Below are 10,367 nucleotides of genomic sequence, written 5' to 3' on the forward strand. Positions count from 1 at the left end.
AGAAATAATTATTTCTCTGTTACGTCAGCAATTGAATCACACATATTATATAATACGCATATGGTTAATGAAGCCCTATTATTATTTCTCAACATTATTTATTTGTTCTCATTTTTACAATTTTTTCGTAACACAACTTTGTATAATTTATTACTACAGGATTCAGATTGGTTGAAATTGTAACCAAAATGATTGCCACTGGCGTTTTTGGTCTCTTTGCTTGAATATTTTTAAAAAGAAAAAGATCAAAATTGTAAGGTGATACATTTTATTATTCAAAATAAAATTTTATTAGCGAGCGTATCGTTTATCAAGATTTTTAATATTATAAGACAAATGATCTTTCGCTAAAAATTCATTGCCATTTAGATTTACGTCAGATTTGAGCTGATTTTCTTTTAAAAAATTACTCAAATACATTTTCTTACCCCTAACGACGTAAAACAAATCATGTTTTTTGAACAATTCTTCAAGGCTACTTTTACGATTTCTTTCAATCATATTTGTATCGTTTTCTCTGATAAATTTTATTAAATCTTTGCATAAATCAATATTGCATACTCCAGAATTAAACAATCGTTGAAAAATTTGTTTAGCAGCCTCGATAGAATCCAACGATTCGCCATTATTAATTGGTGTATTTATGGATTCCTGCTGATTTTTATACTCAAATGTCTTTTTACCTCTGGAAATGAAGAAGGGTACTTCGAGTATGTCGTAAATGTCCGAATGTTTATCCCTTCGTTTGACGTAATCAGAATCAAGAACTGCCCTTTCATCGTCTTCTGTCAAACGAATCTTCTTTTTAGAATGATCGATAGAACAGTCAATATCTTCGCAAGAATTTCTTCTCGTTCGTAAACGGAGTTGTTGTTTTTTGGATAATGTCACATTATTCGTTTCTTTTAACAACGAACTTGCGTTTGTATTAATCATTTTAATGTACGTGGGTACGTCGATTATCGAACGTTTTTGAATTTTTCCGATAGATCCATTTTCCAAAGTTTCCTTTTTGATATTCGTATTTAAAGACATCTCGTGATTCCTAACATATAATTTTTTTCCTCGAGTCAGAACAAACGGTTCTTCCGGTTTTTCTAAATTACGTACCAAATCTTCTAACTGACGAGTGCCCAGTTTCAAAGCTTTCCTTCTCTCTTCTTTTCTTTTTAAATCGTTTTTTTTAATCCTATTGTTCTTGTCTTCAGTGAACTTATTCGCTTTTTCAAGAAACTTCTTATCATTATTTTCCTTTTCTTTGTAGTAATACAGATTTTGTAGTAATACAGAAGATTGCTCTTTGCTCTTTGGCATGAACGGTCTTTTCCCACGCGTTACAAAAAAGGTATTCTTTTCGTTATGTATATCGTATGGTATGTTTTCTTCATAGTCAAGCTCCATTTCAATCCATTTTGGTTCATCGACGTAGAACGGTTGAGGAACTGACCATTTTTCGATTTGCCTACGATACTTTCGAGAATTACATTTTCGGATTGATTTGTCACAATCGTTCGATGACGAAAGATCGAATAATATTCTCAAATTCGAACATTTCGGTTTTCGTAGGATCGATTTAATTTTGCTTGAATTTTTCTTCGTTAAATCGTTTTCCCTGAAATCAAATAATTTTATTCTAGAAATGATTCTACGTTATTATTCTTAACATTGTGATATTATTTTTCATTCGTAATAGATATTTTACATTTTTAATTATGAACGCACACGCATGGACACTAATTTCGGATCACTTTGACTTTACCTAGTCCCAACTTCCGAAGGTCTTTCCAAATCGAAGCTTTTACGATCTTGTCTGTTCTCATCCTCACGGGATGAACTTCGTTCTATCAAGTTAGGATGAATATCCTCCCAAAGGGCTTGACCAGTTTTCTCGTTAACCCAGGATTGTTTTTCTACATCGTTGAAAGGTATTCTACGGAGATATTTTATCTGAAGAAGAAAAAAAAAAAAAAAAAAAAGGGGAAAAAAAGTACAAAGAACTCGTTGTTATTTTATTTATTTATTTTTTTCCTTGCGAGATAATATTATACGTTTTTTTTTATTTTTTTTTTATTTTACTAACCTCCAGTCCTTTGGTTGTCACCATAACTAGTAATAATATTATCACAGCGACTACAACTTTTCCCATATCTGAAAACGATCATTTTCCAATTTCTTTAAACCGATTAAATGCGACGACTTTGTCAAATTATACGATGAAAAATCTAACCCCGACCTTTCTTACAATCTCTCTCTCTCTCACACACACACATCCCTCCCCCTCCCATTCTAATATTAGATATGTAAACATTGTTCTTTGGTAGTAACACGTAGCGAGAATTGCACTGTGCACTCGTGGTTAAGAGGCGAAGCGTAAACAAGTTAGCTGGCATAGGTGTTTTTCAATGATTTCCACGCGATAATAGAGTGAACAATATTGTTTAAAGATTATCCTTTTTCTTTTGAAGTTTTTTTTCTCTTATCTTCAAATATTATTTCTTCACTTTTTTTTTTTTTTTTTCTTAAAGTCGCGATTAAAATAAATCTTCGAAAAAAGCTGGCTCGATTTCACGTTAGAATTTAAATCTACGAAAGTGTGAAAGTCGATTTCCGAATACAGTCAGTGCCTTGGTTAAGAGAACGATTTGTCAGATAAAGACGTACTTGATTAAACGACGAATCGCTGTAAGAAAATATATCTCTTGGTTAACGATTCTTGATTACGTGAATTTCTGTTCGCAATTTAAAAAAAAAAAAACTTAAATTTTCCGATCGTACTTAGTCACGCGCGGGAAGACATTATTAAATTGCGTTCTTAATAATGATGATTTTAGTTAGCGACGGTAATCCTGAAACGGATTATCCATTACTCTGTAACATAGAGTCACGTTAGATTACTAATTCCTGTCAGATCACCAAAGTCAAGCAACGTTGAGTACGATTAGTAAAATGGATGAATGACCGATTTGGAAAAACAAAAATTCGTATGCTGTTGACTCCTAAATGGCGGTAAAAAGACGCGCGAGTTATTTAATAATATTGGATAGGTGTGAAAAAAAAGGTATTCGTATAGAAGTAAGACTCGAATCAGTAAAAAGGGAGAGGAGTAAAAAGACACACCGTATATATAACATAGTACTTGTTTTTTTCATTCGTCCAGTACTGTCTAAATAAACTTCTAACATAAGAAGTAGACCGATAAACAACGTCATCGGGGCGTTTCTCGGGATTATACACTACTACGACGTATGTTCTTGTCGATAAAGTAAAGAACATCGTGCAAGATAAGTGATACACATTGGCGATAAGTCGGACGCGTTTTAAGTGGAATGACTACGCCACGCTCGATCAGCCGCTTAAGTGAAACGAGTCAGGTTTCAGTCAGACCAAACTAACCCATCCCCTCTTTTTTCTTTCTCTCTCCCTCTTTTTCTATCTCTTTTGTTTTTCTTTTTTGTTTTTTCTTTTCTTCTTCGTACCTGTTGCTCTTCAAGTTTTGTTTTCCTCTCAATTTCTTCCTATCTTTTTATTTTTTCTTCTTTATTCTTTGCTTACTCTTCTTCTTATTCTTCTTCTTTTTCTTCTTTTTATTCTTCTTCTTCTTCTTCTTCTACTTCTATCTCTACTTTTAACGTTTAACGCGACAACGACTAGAACACCTTGGGTTCCTGGAAGAGAATGCCAAGAGCGGCATTATTTCAAGTGTATTTATGCTACTTCCTTTTCTCTTCTTTATACCTCCCATCGTGAAATCATTTACTACGTTGCGGTTCGAAGATTCGGCGAATTGCATTGGGAATTCTTGCCATTCTACGTCGCGAAGCCCACGTCAATCTTCTGGTCAGCAAGTACAAACAACCGTCCTGCGTTACACGGCCGACAATCGAATCTTGTATATTTAGTTTTGTTGTAAGGGTAATATGCGTTTCTATATAGGGTGATCGGTAATTTTTTTCTGTCTCTGTTATAACATGTCGCAATTCGTTTCTTTAAAAAAGAAGAAGAAAAAGAAAATAATTATTGAGTTTAAAAGAAAAATTAACTTTAATGCGATTATCGTAAAAGAAATCACGTTGTTGCGCGAATTCAATTTCATTGGAAATATATGTTTTGTTAAATTTAAGAAAATTAATTAGATGGAGGAATCCTGTTAACAAGATTTTCTTATTATAATATTTATTGATTAACTTTTCTTTTTTTTTTTTTTAAACATTTCTAATTCAAAATAATTCTAATAAAATAATATATTATTCTGTTTTGTTTTTAAATGAGAGAAGTAGTATTGTTATATATGCAAGGGTTTGGTTTAACTCATCATTTAGATAGCTGTATATCTTAAATGATATTATTTTGTTTGTTTATAAAATAAAGTACCTTAGGTAATGATTAAAAACGAGAAGAAAAACAATTTCTAAAGCTTTACCGAGACACCTTATATATCTGTATTACGTATAAACCGTTTGCCATTTCTCTTTGCTCTAGGGATATCATTGGTGACTTCACGTCTGAGAGCAGAGAAATTTTGATTATCGAAATAGCATTTCTTCTACGCGTGAACCTGCAGTTACGGATCAACCGTTGTAGCTAGAATAAAGCCTGCTATGTTGCAACGAGACGACGATTTAAAAGAACAATAACTATTAGAAAAATAAAATTGGAAATAAGAAAATGAACGATAAAACTTTAGATAAATTTAATATAAAAAATTGCAAATAACTCTTTCATCTTTTCATTTGTACTCAGCTTGTTGTCTTTTTCTTTCTTTTTCATTTTAACTTCCTTTTTCTATTTTCATATTTTTTGTCTTGCGTTTTTATTTATTTTTTTTTTTTTTTTTATAAATAATACGATTGAAAAGATAAGTTCAGTACAAAGTGCTACGGCGTAAAGCTCGTTACCCTTTCCCTGAGATATCGTCGATTATTTTTCCCGACGTTTTAAACACCGAGTTTTTGATATTTCTCGACAGGGTCTTTTTTCTTTGTAATTTTTTTTTATTTTTATTTTTTATATCCTTCCTCCATAACGCGTCAAAAAAATATACTTTTGAGAAAAGTTCAAAGATCATTCGTATTAACATAAATAAAATGTACCTCGTAGAGCAAGAATGTTTAGGAATTCTAAATATAACGACGTGGTTCGTTTAATTCGAATGTTCAAACAAGACATATGTATCCTTGATTCATTTGTTTTACAATTAATGAAATGGATTTACCTTTTGTACGAGACGTTTGACAGGAACGATAAAAACTGAATTATTTTCCCATATAATTCTAAATAAAGTACAATAGAAAACACATACACATAATATACATGCACACATGTGGGATAATACAAAATATAACTAAAAGACTACACGAATTTTAATAATAATAATAATAATAATAATAATAAATTAATAATAAATTAGTATTATATTTTACGATACACATTAAAAACTATCATCTTTACATTTTTAATACAGACGTCAAAAAATTTTCTAAATAATTCGTTGATGTTCGCATTATTTTTCACGATGATTTTACGTCAAGTCTTTTATTTTTTGAACAAATTTTAAAATTGTCCAATCGTAACATTTGTTGACTAATTGTAAGAGGTAATTAGTTTCTGCAAAAATTAATAATATTGGGATTAGAAAAGTTCAAAGGCAGGCATTTTCGAAAACAATTCTTTTTAGAACCCGATCAATGATTTTACTACGCGTTGTAGGTGCTCAATCATGTTGAAAGATGTAATACTTGTTTTCATAATGTCTAACAATAAGTTATTCCGGAATAATTTTCAAATGTTTTGAAATTATCCCCTCTGAAAATATAAAAATAATTTTCTTGTAAAATGATTATTTTCATTTGTTTCAGTCGTCGATAAACGTACGAGATTGTTTAAATAAAATAAATTAAAATGGTAAGATCACTTGTAAATTTTATTTTACGAAATCGGATAAGTGCATTGTTTGTAATAATTATGAATTTGCAGAAATTTCGATTTTTGGGCGACGGGGATTGTCCCGATTGGCTTTTAGCAGAAATTAATACGCTCTCGCGAATGGTTTGTATTGAATTATTTAAACAGAACATTAATTAACTTTTCTTTTATACATTGCTTTTTAATAATATGATACTGAATCTTGTTATACAGACATCAATTAAAATGAAAACTTTAGGACAAATCGTTATGAAATCGTTGACGGAAGGAGAATTGGATGTAAGTATAAAACATAGCGAAAACATTATTTTTCTTTTTATTAACACTTTCCCTTGTCATACTGCATTTGATTAAATGTCATTTACATGCCATGTTTATCTAAAATGTTACACGTTATAAAGTTTAATATATTTAAAAGATGTCACACTATTTTTTTCTCTTTTTGTGCTGAAAAAAAAATTATTTTTTCGTTATTTTGTAATATTTAGAAAAATCATTTATCGCGATATAACAAATAATTGCTAATGAAAAAATTAAAGAATAATAAAAAAAAATAAAGCAGCGAAATATAATCCATGCAAGAATGTATATGTAAGAAAATATTTATTTGTAATGGTTTTATTTGTATTTTTACGTATCCATGTATTTTCTTGAAACTAGGAGAAAAAAAAGATGGTTTGTTGAAACCATTAATTACTATTATTAATTACATTAAATATATATATATATATATATTTATTTTATTTTCTTTAAATGCAGGAAGAGAAAATAAAAAAAATCACACAGGATGCAAAGCTCGGTAAGTTTAGGCTATATTTTTTAATGATAAGAAATATTGAGCATTATTAAAAAAGAAGAGAAAAAACACAATACCATATTTATTACCGAATAAAAAAAAAAAAATAAGCAAATTGTTTAAAGTTGGAAAAAAGAAGTGATCATTACAGAGAGAAACGAACAAAGTGCTTTTTCTGCGAAGATTTGAGCGATGCAAAAGCTATGATCGCAGCTTTGGAATTGATCTTCACATCGTCAGCACGTTACGGGGTGTCTGCAGCTGATTTGAGTAGCGAATTGCAACAATTGGGTCTTCCAAGGGAACACAGTACGGCTGTCGCAAGAATTCATACAGATTGTTGTCCACAACTTACAGCTACTCTTTCGTCTCAGTCCTTAAGAGGCAAGATTATTTTCTCATTGTTTTAATAATAAATTAAATACAATACGTGAAATAATAATTTCGCATCATTAACGTTATTACTCGATAAAAAAAAAATGAGTAAAATTTGAATAGAAATATTTAATATTAAGAATAATATTGAATAACTTATTCGTAGTGAGCCATTTATCGTCGATCAAAGTTGTTTCCTGCGACAGTTCTTCGCCGTTTTCAACGGTCAGCTTGAAAGTTAAGAAATTGGAGGGAAATGAGGAGGAATCTACGATTAATATTTCCAAGGACGATGTACAGGTTTTACTTACGGGTAAATTCCATGCGATAAGAATTATTAACCAATCAATCGCGTATTATTATTAACTTATTTTAATCAATGTAATAATATTACTTGACATTCAAAAGAATTATTATTTCAGAACTTAAAAGGGCTCGTACGTTGATGGAAAATCTTTGAAAAAACTGTACACTTTATTTTATATATATATATATATATATATAAGGGACGCGAGATTGTTTCGTTCAACGAGATTGACATTTTTGTGATATATGCAATCGAGATCGTTAAACGATAATTGCAATTTTCAATGGGTGAACGTTAAATATGATAAACGATTTTCTTCATGATGCAATTGAGATGTTAACTAATTTAAAGAGTCCTCGGCGATCCGTCGAATAATTTATCTTTATTCTCTTTGTAAATGAATATACAAAGTTTACATTTAGTTTAATGGTTTATACGATGCACTTGAATAATATTCATACATTGTGACAATAATAATGTCGCCGTTATAACTGCGCTTATCTCGTTTCTTCGTTATTATTTCCTCCGCTTTCACTTGTCGTTCCTCTCTCTCTTTCTCTCTCTTTCTCTCTCTCTTTCTCTCTTTCTTTCTTTCTTTCTTTCTTTCTCTCTTACTTTTTCTCACCTTTCTCTCACCTTCACACAACAATTCTTATACATACTCATTGCCGTCCTTAGTACGATTGGAATGATCAGAGCACGTTAGAGATCTTATCAGCGATTTCAGCGTTAAATCACGACGGAATCAACTAGCGAACTAGTTTAAGAATTCCTAAACGTATTTTATCATCGTATATCATCGAATTGCTTTGTTGCATCAGCCTTCGTTCTCATTTCATTGAATTTCGTTCGATTCGTTAGAGACGTTGCAATGCAAATATATATAACGATAATAATAATAATAAGAAAGAAAAAAAAAGAAATAAAATAAAATAAAGAAAAAATAAAAAAAAAAATAATAATTGTACAGAGTAATTACGTATCAGTCGAAAGAGATAGATGGCGTGAACAACGATGCAACTGAAGATTGTATAAAAAATATCTATACATATATATTTGTATATAGGCCCAAACATTCGACAAATTACGAACAGATATTATCAGCGTGCGATATTATTAGTATTGATATTCGTAAATGGGTTTCGTCATTTTAATGATCTTTTTTTTCCAAGTTAAGAATATCAAAAAGAGCAAGTGGATGATCGATTATCGATTCGTACAATGGACAACGATGCTCCTAGCAAAACGAAGGATATTTTAAAGAAATTCGTAGAAGGAATACCTTTGGCATCGTGTGCTCCATGAGTATTCTGAGCGCGCAAGCGATAGTGTTAATTGTAAATTTGAATAAATACCAAAGCTAGTCTAATCAGTCTTTATACAATTATTCGTACACATTTACTTTCTCTATCTCTCTCTCTCTTTCTCTCTCTCTCTCTCTCTCTTTCTTTAAATTTCTCTCTCTCTCTCTCTCTCTCTCTCGCTCTCTCTCTTCATCCATTCGATTCAATCATTAACTATTTACAGTATTTGAAATGGGTTGCTCGCGAACGACGTATGGATGTATTTATGTATGTATTTATGTATGTATATATATATACTTTGTTTGTTATTTAACAGCACTCTTTCGCGGTTATACCTTCGCTCTTAAAAAACGCGATACTCGGAGGGCCCAGAACGGTCCTTTTCTCGACGTTATACTTTTTTAAGTCTAGGATCTATTATGTGATTAGAGAACTTGGCCGATTGGAACGGACTTTATCTTTTGCAAACTTTTATTCATATTTTTTAAGATCGTATGCGCATGAAGCACCCTCTTTTTCTGTCGTTTTTTTTTTCTTTTCGTCATTTTAAAGAAGTTCTTTCGGAAGATCATATGATATATATATATATATATATATATATATATATATCAGATTTGATAATATGGAGTTCGGAGCCATCCTTTTTTGGACAATGTGTCTCTACCGTTGTATCTAAGTTTTCTCTAGTCGGATATCTAAGAAGGAGACGAGTAAAAATTTATGATCGCTGACACTGACGACACGCTAAACGTGGTAAAAAAATAATTCTAGGAGAGTCGCGCTACCAAAAGCACGTTTTCTCTCTTTCTCTTTCTTTATTTCTTTCTTTCTTTCTTTCTCTATTCTTTTGTTGGATTTAGAAGATTAGAATTTGATGATCGCGTCGCTGCAATTTTATATTTAGTCAAACTTTTTTCTCTTCTATTTATTATCATCTTTTCTTTTCTCTTTTGTTTTAATGCGCAAAAATCGTGCGTTTATCAAAAGATAGAAAATTTTCAATTTTCTTTCTATTTTATTTAGAACCATTTAAAACGAGATATAGAAAAAATAATCGGTAAGAAAAATGAGAGATGATATAATATGGTTCTTGAAAGAAGCAGCGACACGATTCGCAACACACAAGGGAAGTAAAGTCGCTTTTACAAAACTTTGCTATCTTTTGTTTTCTAACACTGAAAGAAAAACGGACGTTAGCACGTTATAATAGTCATTTACATTCGTTGAAAGGGATTCTTTGAAGAGTAAATCTCTCTATTAAACTGTGTTTTTACACACAAATTTTCAATTAATTAACATAATTTGAAAAAGAATCCTTCAACGAGTACACAGAGGAGACATATGCATACAAACATATACACATATATATATATATATATATAAGTGCTCGCCCTTATTACACCAAGAAATTCGTTGATAAAAATGTTGTTGTGGTTGTTTTATAGATTAAAGTGTTTTTTTTTTCTATCTCGGTTATAAATGAAACTTACATAAGTCGGTTTTGTGAGATATCTAGAAGAATAACGTTATGTTCATTTATTTCTTTCGCGTTCATTTTACTATTTAAAATGACATGGTCTTTGAAAAGGACGATTAAAGATGATGATAGAAAGATTTTCAATAAAGTGATTATGATTAATGTCCTTTTTCTTTTTTTTTTTTT

The 10,367-nt window shown here is 30.6% G+C and overlaps 2 protein-coding genes across 3 annotated transcripts in view; one reads left to right on the forward strand and one right to left on the reverse strand.

The window, feature by feature from the left end:
• Positions 1–9,022, forward strand: part of LOC106784726 (COMM domain-containing protein 4) — a 15,726-nt gene extending 6,704 nt beyond the window's left edge. The window contains exons 2-8 of one of the 2 annotated variants that reach the window (XM_014744561.1): positions 5,856–5,901; positions 5,974–6,045; positions 6,136–6,201; positions 6,682–6,721; positions 6,902–7,102; positions 7,260–7,406; positions 7,516–9,022. In XM_014744561.1, coding sequence (XP_014600047.1) covers positions 5,899–5,901; positions 5,974–6,045; positions 6,136–6,201; positions 6,682–6,721; positions 6,902–7,102; positions 7,260–7,406; positions 7,516–7,553 — 567 coding nt within the window. In that variant the 5' untranslated portion in view covers positions 5,856–5,898 and the 3' untranslated portion in view covers positions 7,554–9,022. The remainder of the gene's footprint in view (positions 1–5,855; positions 5,902–5,973; positions 6,046–6,135; positions 6,202–6,681; positions 6,722–6,901; positions 7,103–7,259; positions 7,407–7,515) is intronic. The other variant, XM_014744560.1, reaches the window with a different exon arrangement.
• On the reverse strand, positions 292–2,181 carry LOC106784723. The gene is made up of 3 exons (XM_014744556.1): positions 2,081–2,181; positions 1,760–1,947; positions 292–1,612 (listed from the first exon to the last, which is right to left on the reverse strand). Exons 1-3 carry the CDS (start codon positions 2,144–2,146, stop codon positions 292–294), a joined length of 1,575 nt encoding a protein of 524 aa, XP_014600042.1. The 5' UTR covers positions 2,147–2,181.
• Positions 9,023–10,367: the final 1,345 nt, after the last annotated feature.

The sequence above is a fragment of the Polistes canadensis genome, unplaced genomic scaffold (genome assembly GCF_001313835.1).
Source record: "Polistes canadensis isolate GaletaPanama2010 unplaced genomic scaffold, ASM131383v1 scaffold_39, whole genome shotgun sequence".
Taxonomy (NCBI): Eukaryota; Metazoa; Arthropoda; class Insecta; order Hymenoptera; family Vespidae; genus Polistes; species Polistes canadensis.